Source organism: Hippocampus bargibanti, linkage group LG06, assembly GCF_051943395.1.
Source record: "Hippocampus bargibanti isolate YZ-2025 linkage group LG06, ASM5194339v1, whole genome shotgun sequence".
Taxonomy (NCBI): domain Eukaryota; kingdom Metazoa; phylum Chordata; class Actinopteri; order Syngnathiformes; family Syngnathidae; genus Hippocampus; species Hippocampus bargibanti.
In genome coordinates, this window is record NC_142739.1 from 12,326,474 (window position 1) to 12,340,952 (window position 14,479).

At 40.9% G+C, this 14,479-nt stretch overlaps 1 protein-coding gene across 12 annotated transcripts in view; it reads right to left on the reverse strand.

The window, feature by feature from the left end:
* LOC148896512 (RNA-directed DNA polymerase from mobile element jockey) overlaps positions 1 to 14,479 on the reverse strand; it is a 159,610-nt gene that overhangs the window by 37,972 nt on the left and 107,159 nt on the right. For all 12 annotated transcript variants that reach the window (XR_016115356.1, XR_016115357.1, XR_016115358.1 and 9 more), the window contains one exon: positions 8,956 to 11,494. Coding sequence is in view for 3 of the 12 variants with exons in the window: in XM_088999083.1 (XP_088855209.1) it covers positions 8,956 to 8,973 (18 nt within the window). In the remaining 9 variants the exon portion in view is untranslated. The remainder of the gene's footprint in view (positions 1 to 8,955; positions 11,495 to 14,479) is intronic.

The window sequence follows — 14,479 nt, forward strand, 5'->3', positions numbered from 1 at the left end:
GGCCTTTGCATGCTTGTGTGGTGTTTCAAAATATTTCAATCCGCATGAGTGCATGAATTCAATCCTTGTTACTGGTTTGCATCTATAAATGTTGCCTATATAGTGTACAGAGTGGCCGACAATGGAACAGAATACATGGACCAAGTTGGTAATCCCATTGTGTGCAATTTGCTACATGGCGTATCTGAACTATCTGTCCAGACAATCCTGATAGGTCCCATCTCCACTCCTTGACCGGGCGGGCACAACATTTTTGCATCTTGAGCATCTGACTCGTACATCTCACTTCATCTGTCCAAACACTTCCTTCAACTCTGTAAACACCCGGATCCCATCAGATAAGTTTAAAGCATCACTTTCTGTATTTATTGCTGGCTGGCCTTGGACATTTTCGAAAGGAGAATTTTTTTTCTTGCTTTGTTTTATGGACATTGTCTAATTACTTCACTGGTCACATAAAAAAATATTTAATTGAGGATTTTTTTTAAAACTCTTTCACAGTTGGCCTTTAAATTTTTCCTTTGTCTGGCATATAAAGTAGGATACTTGCGAACCTTCCAACACTTTCTGTTAATCCCTTTTTGCTGGTATTTTCAATTTCGGGAAAAATTTTATAAACAAATTCATGGTTGTGCTATGGGCTAACCAGTTTCACCCATAGTGGCTAATCTGTACATGGAAGAGATGGAGAAACAGGCCCTCACATCCTTCCCGGGGACAAAACCTAGATACTGGTTTAGATATGTGGACAATACATTTGTCATAATTAAAAAACAAGAAATTCAATCCTTCACAGATCACCTCAACTCTGTAGACATCAACATTAAATTTACTCGTGAGGACATTAAAGAGAACCAACTAGCCTTCTTGGATTGTAAAGTAATTATAAAAGAGGACAGAGCGCTAAAAACAGAAGTCCTAAAGACTTCTGTTTTTAGCGCTCGCACACCGACCAATACTTACTTTTTGACTCTAACCACCCTTTACAACACAAATTAGGAATTATCACAACCCTCCAGCATTGGGCTAAACTAATACCAACTAGCATTGGAGGTAGAGAAAAGGAGGTCATTCAACAAATGTCAGAAAGAAAGAATAGGGAATGAAACCAATAATTCTCAAGATACAAAAAGGAGAGGAGTAGTACCTTACATTGCAGGAGTTTCTGAAAAATTAGAGTCCTTTGGCAACACAACTTTCCTACTTATTTCAAACCGATAAACACGTTAAGGCAGAAATTAGTGCATCCAAAAGATAGGCTACCAAATGAAAAACAAAGTGATGTAGTTTATTCCATACATTGTAAGAATGAAAATTGTAATGAGCAGTACATTGGGGAGACTAAACAAATTCTCAAAAAAAGACTTTATCAACATCGCAGGGATAATACAAGTGGGCCTCAATCGGCAGTACATTTGCACCTAAAAGATAGCAACCACTCATTTGACGACAATGAGGTTAAAATCTTAGCGAAAGAATATAGATGGTTTGAAAGGGGGGTAAAAGAAGCGATTCTTATAAAACAACAAAATCCTTCATTAAACCGGTCTGGTGGGGTGAGGTTCAATTTGGATCGTTCATACAATAGCCTGCTTAGGCAAAACAGGTTAGGCAACATTCGTAATGCTGATGAGGTGATACTGGTGGGAGTGGGGGAAATGGGCCAGTCGTTAGTCAGGAATGTAGGAACAATCAGTGGGGCCACAGGGAGGGGTCCTCTGCCCCCCCAACCTGAGAGTAGGGACCTATCATAGCTGTGTCCGGCGCCACTATGTCTGGACATTAGGGATATATAAATGGGGCCGATACGACCAGTCAGACTTTAGTTGGCTGACGAAGCCTCTTGGATAGGAGGCGAAACGTCCGAAACCTTCAAATTTGTACAGATGACGGCTGAAGAAACCTTCTCATCGATGGACCACTCCTGTACGACTGAGAGCTTGCACAGACTTTTTGCTGGTATTACTTATGGCCTTCAATTAAGGTGCCTTCCATCCTTAGCATGCCAAGCTGACTTGTATACCATGACTTTGATAGGGAGATAGATACAAGCTAAATGGAGTGAATGAACGGTGCCAGGAGTCTATTAACGTAGCTATGCATTAAGACGAGATGGAAGTAGAATGAGACTCCCTGGCCAACTTCCTCCCTCATCTCCCCAACACCAAATGAAGCTTAAAATGAAGCTTACAATTATATGAGCATTGTATCCTTCTGAATCCTATATATATATATATATATATATATATATATATATATATATATATATATATATATATATATATATATATAGTGACAAGACATACAAAACACTATGCTTATAGTTGCCATTAGGTTCGCTCTTTGTTCTCAATCTGGCCCATATAGTATAGACCAGTGTTTTTCAACCAGTGTGCCGCGGCACACCACTGTGCCGCGAGATATTGTCAGCTGTGCCGCGGGAAATTATCCGATTTGTGTGCCTGGGCTGTCTAGCGCCTGGCAGAGTAATCATGTAGTACTCTTCCATACCAGCAGGTGGCAACAGCGGGTAGTTGTGCGTCACTAATTCGCTTTGAGACAAGCGAATTAGTCACGCATGGATAGCGCGGCAAGTGCAGATTGTGGCTAGCGGGACGACGGTGAAAGTGATGGAGAGGTTTTTGAAGAGGAAAAATGCTGACTCAGAAGTGGACCCTGGACAAAACCCGGACCCAAATGAAAGCCCTAGTATGGATGGAGGTCAAAAAAAGCAAAGACAGTGACGTTGAGCAAAGTTTCTGACGCGAGGCAATACAACGAAAGCTATGTTTCATTTGGATTTACTTTTACCGGAGATGCAGCGGCACCGACTCCATTGTGCTTGGTCTGTGGTGAAAAGCTCTCCAACAGCGCTATGGTCCCAAGTAAGCTTAAACGCCATCTCCAAACAAAATGCCCCTCAGTCCAAAATAAAAATGTGGAGTACTTTGTTCGCCTGCGTGAACAAACGGGGAAACAGGCAATTTTCCTGGCAGATATTTTTCAGCATCTCAATGAACTGAACCCACGAACACAAGGTCGAAATGAAAATCTGCTTACAAGTTCAGATAAAATAAATGGTTTTCGTTCAAAGGTGCACCTCTGGCAGCAACATATGGAAAGGGGCAATCTCGAAATGTTCCCACTCACCAATAAATGGCAAGATGTCAATACTACCGCACCGTGTGAGTTAATAGTGAAACATCTGAAAACTCTTGAGGAGAAGATGACATTTTATTTCTCTTCAGCCTCCACGGAGCACCTTGGTAGGGTAAGTACCCATTCAGCTCAGCATCAGCTGTTGGAATAAACATGTCTTTACAGGAGGAGGAGGAACGAACTGAACTGAGACAAGATCGTGGCCTCAAGCTCGCCTTTGCTGATCTACCTTTGGACAGTTTTTGGTTGGCAGCTGCCAAGGAGTTCTCCATGCTGGCTAACAAAGCTATTTTGACATTGCTCCCATCTTCCACAACATATCTGTGTGAGGTGAGCTTTTCAAGCCTGACTGCAGTAAAAACAAAAGACAGAGAAAGACTGAGAGCTGTGGAGGAAGAGCTTCGTGTCAAAACACAAAACGACTCATGTCAATCATCCATCCCGGCCAGGATTTCAGCTCTCTGTTCGTCCAAACAGGCCCAGGTTTCACACTGAGTAAATATAAATATGAAAGATTATAAAATACTTTTTTCTTTGTGTTTAGTTAAATCCTATGTTATAATATAACATCAGTCTTCAACGTTTAAAAAAGCTTATATTACCAATATAACATATTGTTATATATATATTTTTTTTATTTAATTGTTATTATGTTATGACCTGTCATATTGTGTTGCACATTATGTGTTTTGTGTATGCTGTGGCTGGTATAGTGTTAATTATTAATAATATAATAAAAAAATGTGAAAAAAAAGCATACAATACTTTTTCCCCACATTTTCAGCTGGGGGTGTGCCCCGAGATAATTTCAACGGAAGAAATGTGCCTTGGCTTGAAAAAGGTTGAAAAAACACTGGTATAGACTATCTTCTCGACTTGCGTGCTTGTGTGTGTGTGTGTGTGTGTGTGTGTGTGTGTGTGTGTGTGTGTGTGTGTGTGTGTGTGTGTGTGTGCGTGTGCGTGTGCGTGTGTGTGTGTGTGTGTGTGTGTGTGTGTGTGTGTGTGTGTGTGTGTGTGTGCATGTGTATACGTGTATTACCAACGTTAGATAGGCTGATTGACTGTGAGGAAGTTGGTAAAATATCGGCTAAAATAAAACAGAAACGAGGAAACTTTTATGAGGCTGATAGTTAAGAAAAATTATTTACGTGTCTAATGTTGACTTTGTTCAGCATTAGCCATCAAAATAATCGATCGCACACAAAAAAAATGTGAAAAGCTATGCTGGAACAATAATATCAATGTCAATTATTTAATATTTTAGTTTCAATTATAGGAATATTTCATGTACAATTTGCAAACTCTTGCTGTAAGATTAACCCTTGACGGACGATTTTGATAAATGCTTAGAGATGGAGAAAATGAAAGGGAGCAGTTCATGTGCCGATTGGAACTGATGCGGCACAAGTTACATGTTCCTTTAAAACAGGTTATGTGCAGCTTTACCTTTAAGAGCGTCAGTGACATCATCTCCTTGATACGCAACACAACGTGCCCTCCTCCATCTTCAAAGCGCCTTCTATTTTTCGTCATGGATAAAATATCACGTTAAGTATATGTTGTAACTATTTTATGAGCTATTCAGAAGAGGTTTCACTTGATACTGAAATGCATAAACTAACGCTAACTTGTTTATTTACCGAGAAATATTAAAAATAAAGAGTGTCCCGAATTCGGAACTTGCGCCGTGCTAACTCTATTGTCATGATGATATTGTTGATCCTGACTTGGTACCCGATGCAAATAATTGTAAGTGAATGGTGCGTTTTCCACTAAGAGCTGTACCTCATAGCTTTAAATTCTCAATGTGATGATTGAAACCGAGTCCCATACTTTTTTTCTAAAATACCCATGTACTGTATATCTTTCCAGATCCTGAGAATGAAATAGATGACCATGTTGATGAAGACATTTTGGCATCTGACACAGTCGTGACCGTTTCATTGATGAACACCTATCACCATTCATATACTTTCAAAGGATTTTTGAAAAATATGGATATTTAATTTAAAACAGATTATTTTCTTACAGACAGTGTATTGTAGGTACTTCCGCTTTCGTCAGAGTCTCTGATGATGGCAGAAGTACAATACACTGTCTGTAAGAAAAGAATGTGTTTTAAATTAAATATCAAGTAGACAGGAGGAACTTAATACAACAAATATGGATGTTATTGTTGAACAGTCAAACGTATATGACATGCAAAATGACATCAATCAGCTCCTGTGTCTCACCAAAGAAGATCTTGAGACGTGGCTGGGATTGATATTTTATTTCTCAATCTCAAAATTACCAAACACTAGGATGCATTCGGCTTGAAAGCTATCGCCACGAACTGATTATGCTGCAGAATGTATGTCAAGTGATCGCTTCGAAATTATAAGAAGGAACTTGCATATAGAAGACAACAGAAAACAAGGAACACGAGGAAGCCCAAATTATGATCCCTTGCACAAAGTAAGGCCAATTCACTGCCATTCATGAATTTATTCAGGAATTGAAAATATGACGAAGAGTGCCATTCCTGAATTAGTTCGGGTTTTGTTTTTTTCTGGTTTGGGTGCCGATAAAGTCCTGGCCAGACCTCCGGCAATATTTTTTCCCTTCCACGGCATTTCCCTTTTTGCATGTTAGCGCTTTTTCCATGTTAGCGCTTTGTTCCAGCTTCAGCGATATTAACCAATATGTATGTATTGCATTGTATTTTAGATAGCCACCCTCATTTCAAGATCATATAACTCTATATAATATATATCTATATAACTTTAGGAATTAACTATTTTAATTTGATGAAAGAAGAGAGTCTAAGGGTTCTTACACTGCATTGAATGTTTATGTAGTCCTAAAACTCATTATTGTGTGGGTCCTGAAATTCGAGTGACAATGACAAAAACCCTGGCACTGGAGTGGACACATTTTTGCACCTCTGGCAGTGAATGAGTTTATGAGCTGCTTGACTGTGTCAATCATATTGCGCTCCTCAGCATGTGATTGCATTGAATTTCGTTGTCAGAAAGTAAAAATGTAATTTCCTCATTCAAAATTGTCTTCAAATATCACTTTAACAAACATTTGATATACTGAAATGACTTTTAACTCTACATTTTGTTGTATGGCATTTTTATTGAGCCCATTACTGCTTGTTGTTAGCATTTCAGCATCTATCTGCATATTCATTTATGTAAACCGTATGCAAATCATGTGTTTGGTTCTTTGCATGCATCCCATGTAATGGCCAATTTCGCCCTTCATATTTGACGTGAGGTGACTGGTTCAGCCTTGATCTGCGAGCTCTGTCTCTCACTCATGTTGTCAGATGCAACGGAGCGTGCGTTTCACAAACAACTTGGTCATTGCGCCAATTAAGGTCATGATTCCTGGAGCCCAATGATATCAAGCTGGGCTTCTGCTTAAATATTGATCCCCACCTGAATATAATGCTGGTCGTTAATTGAAGTTAGCACTTGCATTTGAATCTAAATTATTCATAAAGTGCTAATGACATAATCCTCACCACAGTGGCTGAGCCTCATGGGCAGTCTTTTTTTTCTTTTAAAATCACCTTCCACGTTCAAACACAAAGCACCACAGTGGGTCATTTTAAGATTGTGGTTGAACAGTGTCCAGTCACACCTATGACAAACAAGAGGGATTAAAGGGCTAATGATTACACCTCCCAGGAGGTATTGGTTGTTTGGACATCGACATTGAAAAACCGAGATGTTTGAAACCTCATGACTTTTGCTCACATCAGTACCCTGTCTGCTGGGCAGATGGGGGGGATTTAATTTGCAGTAATTACTTTATTGACTCATTTATAAGGCTGTATCACTGTGGTTGGCCATCAATAAAACATATGCCAGGATGAATAATGTGGGCAGCCACAACAGGAGGGCAGATTCGGCAGACAAAAGATCACGACACTTCATCCCTGCGGTGTATAGTTTGTCATGTATTCCTTTTACGTTGCCACACATGCTCCGGCACCCTTTGTTCTTCACGCATTTATATTAAGAATCATCAGCTCCCACCACCAGCACCTTTCTATCTCCTGCTGTTCTCTTCTCCGCTTTTCATATCTCCAGGCGCTCAGACCTGGAAAACCTTCTGGTCAGAGTCCAGGAACCCCACCGTGTGTGTATCTTCGGCACAGCTGGGTTAAAATGCGAGGTAATGTGTGCGTCAGGGACTAGTCAGTGGGTGAAGAAGGGCTTGCTCCTAGGAACTGACAGAGGACTCCCAGGCTTTCCACGCTACTACATGATTGGCAACCCCATGAGAGTAAGCGTCATTTCGCCTCAGCCTTGCATCAGAAATCCTATCTTTGGACATACACCCATCACAAAAAAGCCACCCCAAAAGAAGCATTTGTCAGGGTTTCCAGACTTGTCCATACAGAATTGGACTCTAGAAAATGTGAACGCTGAAAGAATTGACATCATGTTTTATTTACAAAAAGGTCACCAGACCAACAAAGCTCAACAAAGAATGCTGATACAACATTTTTTCCCCAGTGCTTGTCTTACCTCCTTCCTAAATGTTATGCAACACTCTTCCTTTTTCAACTTCCACCATTTTGTCCTCACTTCAGCCTTTGGTTTCTTCATCTTCCTGACTCCCAGCGTCATCCTACACACCAACAACATATGCTGTCTGGCTACACTCTCACCAACCACTACTTTGCAGTCACTGATTTCCTTTAGATGGCGCCGTTGACACAAAATGTAGTCTACCTATGTACTTCTGCCTCCACTCTTATAGGTCACCCTATGTTCCTGTCTCTTCTGAAAGAAAGTATTCACAATAGCCATTTCCATTCTCTTAGCAAAGTCAACAACAAAGTCAACAACATCTGTCCTTCAGCGTTCATCATCTGGAGTCCAAACCTGCCCATCACCTCCTCATCATCTTTGTTTCCTGCGCCAACGTGTCCATTGAAGTCTCCACCAATGACAACCCTCTCACTTCTCGGGATGTTCTGTATGACTTCATCAAAGTCCAACCAAAATGTCTCCTTCTCCGCCAGCTCACATCCTAGTTGTGGGGCATACCCACAAACAACATTGAACATCACGCCTTCAATTTCTTGCTTCAGACTCATCATTCTATCTGATACTCTTTTTACTTCTCAGACATTCCTTTTAAGATGACCCCCAACTCCATTTCTCTTTCTGCCTTCACCATGGTAGAACAACTTAAACCCTGACCCTAAGCTTCTAGCCTTGCTTCCTTTCCACCTGGTCTCCTGGACACACAGCATGTCTACCTTCCTTCTCTGCATCATGTCAACCAGCTCTCAACCTTTACCTGTCATTGTTCCTACATTCAAAGTTCCTACTTTTAGTTCTATACTCTTGGCGTTCCATTTCTCTCTTTTCCTCCGGGCACACCTCCCTCCTCTCCTTCTTCGACGAACAGTATTCCATTTTCCACTGGCACCCTGAAGGTCAACAGTACCAATGGCGGCCATTGTTAACCCGGGCCTCGACCGATCCGGTATGGGATTCAGCGGTTTGATTCGCATATTTGTTTTGGCAAAATCTTTTATGTCGGATGCCCTTCATGACACAACCCTCTGTATTTATCTGCGCTTGGGACCGGCACAATAAGACACTGGCTTGTGCCCCCTTGTGGCTTCATTAACTGAGAGGAGAATCATTCTTTCAAAATAAAACAGGACATGACCAAATGAGCCTAAGCAACCATTACTGCAGACCCCCCCCCCCCCCCCCCCACACACACACACACACGCACACACACTCTCTGTCTCACACACACACACACTTGCTTGCTTACTTGCTTAAGGTTGTCCATCGTTTCCGATGATGATAGTCCAACTCTCTTTCTTGTGAGCCTATTTCATGTGGCTGTGTTGAAGGACGTGATCCGTGATCCACACTGCTTGCCACAGTTAGAGCAGGTGAAGGCATTGACTGGGGTTGTGGGTGTGGCACTGGCTTCATGTCTCCTTTGACGTTTCCTGGTCCGTCTCTCACACACACACACACACACACACACACACACACACACACACACACACACACACACACACACACACACACACACACACACACACACACACACACACACACACACACACACACACTATAAGTTATCAAAGTCTCATTCAGAAATAAAATAGTCGTAATTGTAGGTACCCTTTGACAAAAAAAGAAAAAGAAAGTATGCTGATACAGTATATGCAATCACTTTACACCGAAGAGAAAGAGCAAAATCATTGAAAATGCCACTTAACCGCACTTAATATCCCCAGCTTTCACTGATTCTGCCCCTCAAGGCTATTTAGAGCTGCTTAAAACAATCTTAAGTCGCCCAATCACAAATACACGAGAGGTCAGCATTGATTTCGTGTTCTTAAGTTCCATGTATCACCCTCATTTTTTCATAACCTAACATGCATATATAGAAATATGAAATCACTTGATGTGTTTGTATAGAGAGATTTTTTAAGTTAGCACACAGGAAACACAGACTTGTTGAAAGACTGGTCAACACGTGAAAAACTTTTTTATAGTGCTGAGTGCACAAGAAATTAACAACAGGAGCAGTTAACAGTGTTAAACTGCCATCAAATATTTTACATGTTTTTCATATTCATGGGATGACTATTTTGTAGCTGTTAAAATACGGTGCGGTCCCACTGAAAAATGAGCTCCTCATCCATTATGTATAACACTAATCATGTCGAGCCACTGGAGGTAGGAGCCAATCCCAGATGACATTGGGTGAGAGGTCGCTCGTCACACCACTTGATTACGGTGGATCTCAAAAGACGCCCAAATACGTCAACGTAACAACTGCAGCCCCTCTGTTGGAGAACGTATGCATGGTTGTACGCGTGCACCGTGCGACAATAAATCTGCCTGAAGCGGACAAAGTAGCCATGAAGATATACTGTATCTTCAAAATGTGAAGGCCCTTGCTGATATAAATACAGACTAATGGACAAATGAGAAAATTGCACTGGAGCCATCCGCCATCTTGCATGCTATAAATACACACACCCTCCAACTTGATTACACTATTTGTGAGTTATTTAGCAAAGAGGAATATGATTAATACCCTCCTCTCGGTCTTGCGCTCTCCGCACTCAACTTAGATGTGAAAATTGCTTCTGGTAGGCATTAATTACCTTGCCAGTTTAGTTGCCATATGCATTTGAGGTTGAATGTTTGTCAGACCAAAATGCTGTTTTGGAACATGGTAGCAGGCTGCCAGCCAGGGAGTCACGAGCTGCACAAGCCACACTGCACACCACCTAATCCCCAAAGGTTTTGGCAACGCATGAAACAAATCACCGCTTGTTGGCATGACAGGCAATCAGATGAGAGACCCGTACAGAAGAGCTCTGCCTGGCTTTGGTTAATAGACACTTTATTCACTCTGTGTCGCGAATCTGAGATTGGATTTCATTTATTGTTGTAAAAGTTAATTCTGAAGTAAATATACAGGTATACATCTTTCATGTGTAGGCGACCTTTTACATACAGGACTGGTTCATTTGTATTGAACAGCTTCATTATGATATGACAATTGCATTGTAAATCATTAATGAACAATGTCCAGCAGATGATGAGTGCAGCATTTGAGAAGTTAATCTAATACCGTAGTCTGATGAACTTGCCCAGTTTATGCTTTGCCTTGTGATGGTTTCCCTGAACCTTTTGAGCTTCATAATCATCCGTTTGAATCCTTTGAAATCCTCTAAAAAAAATAAAGTAATTAATAAACAGAATAAATAAACAAACGAAATAACAAAACAAATAATCAGAAAGAAAAATAAACAAATAAATACAGATATAAATGAATGTATAAGTGAACAAACAAACAAACAAATAAGCAAACAAACACACACCCGCATTCACGGGCACGCACACGCACACACGCGCACACACACATACCTACCTACATACATACATACATACATACATACATACATACATACATACATACATACATACACACATACATTCATAAGGTAGTGTAGAATGGCTTTTCAGACACCCTGTATATATGAATTATTTTAAAGTGTGAGAAAAAATTAATTCATAACAAGTACCTGTAGTTGATGACATGTGGACAAATAAATGTAGTAATAAATACAGTGACACCTCTGTTTACGAACCCCTTGGCAAACTTTTCGGTTTACGAACGTTACAGTGATGAAAATTTTACCTTGGCATATAAACTATTTTTTTTGGGATACACACGGAGCTGCCACAATGAGTGATGTGTCGTTCACGAATGAGCACTTTCTCCAAACAGGGAAGATGGTGGCCACTGTTTTTATCCTCTGTATCCTTGAAGCAAAAATCTATCAACCCAACAGAACACAATTGATGAGGAACTCGGCAAAATGATCGCAGAGAAAGCACATCGAATGGATCATTCCTCAAGATGGTGAAAGAAGAAGGCTACTATCCTCATCAAGTGTTTAATGCTGATGAAACCGGCCACTCCATTCCATCAAGCAACTAATTTATTATACAGTACAGTTTCTTTCTTTAATTATAATACCATAGCACATTTATTATACATAAAATGAGGTATATTTTGTGTAGTTTTAAAGGACAACCAACATCACTTTTTTGTTTCTTAACTGAATCTGAAAATCAGAAAAACGTTTTATAGTATCTAAAATACCCAAAACACGCAGTATGATATGTTTAGTCAAATGCAAAACACCAATAAAAATGACTTAAAGTGTCAAAAATCGGCAAAAAATTGAGCTGTGAATTGGGCATTTCCAGAAAGTCCCGCCCCCAGTTCGTGACGTCACGCCAAGACGTCTTGCCTTGCTGGAGAATCAAAACAATGGCTTCAGATTCGGAGAATATGCTTTCTTGTTACTCGTCCAATTATGAATATTATTCAAATAGTTCTGAAGAGGAAAGCATACATGTTTGCAATCGATTAAAGAATTTATTCCATGCCATTATGAGGCAACATTGAGGGGAAAATTTTCACTGAAAAAGAGGCACAAAATCGCGACCTCCTCTGGCCACCTCCATTTCCACAGGCTGATAAATTCCTTATATGGAGCTTGGACGCCCTCTTCTGGTGGCTTTTGGGTGCAACACGAGGTCCCCAGACCAAACAAGTACAGCAAAATACATTGACGTGATGGAAGGACCGCTACAATGCGTCTTTTTTTCGGTCAGGGCGTTCCTTTCGTGGCGTCATGTACGGACTCTTTACCAACTTAAAAACAAGACTTCCTGAATATTCAGCGCGAGTCTTAAAACTTAAAATATAGCTATATGCGGTGGAATCTTTGTAAAATACGCTCAGTAGAAGTCGTTTGAAGTCATTTTACAAATTATGGACACAACTTGTCGAAGACGTCGGTTGTCCTTTAAGTCAAATGATTGCAATTTATCAGTTGCTTAACAAACAAAATATACAAAGGCCACAAAATATAACATTGACATAAAATGACATGAAAATCCATGTGTCCTTCCTCAAACTTGAAGACAAGGCCTAATCAATTACTGTAAAACGCGCAGGCTGATATTTTTATTCAAATGCAAAACACAAATAAAAATTAGTTAAAGTATCCCAAAACTACTTCAAAATGACCCCGGAAATGACGAGTTTCTGAAGGTCCCGCCCCCTTGTTCCTGACGTCACGCCAGGACGTCTTGCCTAGCTCCAGAATCAAAACAATGGATTCAGATTCAGAGAATATGCTTTCTTGTTACTCATCCAGTTATGAATATGATTCAAATAGTTCTGAAGAGGAAAGCACAAAAGTTTTCAATCGATTAAAGAAGTCCGTCTGGACCAATTCGGGTCGTCAGGACTCCAATGTAGCGTCCCAGAAAATGCACAAGTTGGCGCCCAAGTTCCTTTGGAAATGGGCTGATTTGTCTTCTGGGAATTTCTGTCAACTAGTATAAAATAGTAGTATTGGTGCAACACACAACGATTCACAATCACATTATTTATGTGTTTTCCTTCTAATTTCGCCACAACAATGTTCAACATGATGTTTTCAGACCCTCACCCACCATCATAGCCACTGTATACCGTGCACCAAAACCACATTGTGACTTTCTAAAAGAATTCTCTGATGTCCTCACACACCTCTCCACCCTGTCACCAAATGTAATTATTCTCGGGGACTTCAACATCCACATGGACAATACCCTCACTAAAGACTTCACCTCCTCACTCGACAGCTTTGGTCTCCATCAATTCTCTGACTTTCCCACCCACATAAAAGGCCACACCCTGGACCTCATTTGCATGTCTGGCCTTATCCCTAAGAATTGCACAGCTAATGAACTCCCCATAACAGACCATTTCCTGGTTTCTTTCACTGTTTCCATCACCCTCTCTCTCCCCAAACCACCCGTGTCATCTCATATCGCAACATCAAGGACATCAATGTTTCCACCGTCGCTGAGATGATCGCCACCCTGACTCCGGACTGCAACTCATCTCCTGATGAACTTGTTTCCTGGTACAACGCGGACCTCACGAACACCCTCAACGCCCTGGCTCCTGTAAAGTCCCGGTCGGTCCAATTCACCCGGTCTGCACCCTGGTTCACCGCCCATCTCCGCTCCATCAAGGCAAAATCTCGCGAACTTGAAAGACTTTACAGGAAGTCTAGGCTCACTACTCACAAGGACATGTACGCAACTCACCTTACCCATTACAAGGACTCTATCACTCGTGCAAAATCGCAATATTACTCTGGACTCATTGACTCTAATCCTGGAAACTCACGGGCCCTCTTTTGGATTGGATTGGATTGGATTGGATTTGCCTTTATTAGTCTCGCAGTGGAGAAATTTACATTTCACAGCAGCAAAGGAATGAAAATCAATCCCTCTATCATAAAATCACACAACCTCCTATCTCTCTCCCCTCACACTTCTATTCCTCTGATACATGCAACACTCTGCTTATGTTTTTTAGTGAAAAGATCAACAAAATCCATCAGCACCTCGGGTCCTCTGTCCCCCCCACCTCTCCCAGCCTTTCTACTCCTTCCCAACGGATTTCTGCCTTTGAACTCCCCCATTCCTCTATAATCTCAGATATTATCACCAAATCCAAGAACTACTCCTGTAAACCCGACCCCCTCCCTACTATCCTTATAAAGTCCTGCCTACCCTCTCTTCTCCCATTTATTTCTACCATTATTCACTCCTCATTATCAACTGGAATTGTTCCTATCCCACTCAAAACTCACTCCAATCCTGAAAAAACCTGGCTCAGACCCAAACGATTTCAATAACTTACGTCCAATTTCCCACCTCCCATTCATCGCCAAAATTCTTGAAAAGAC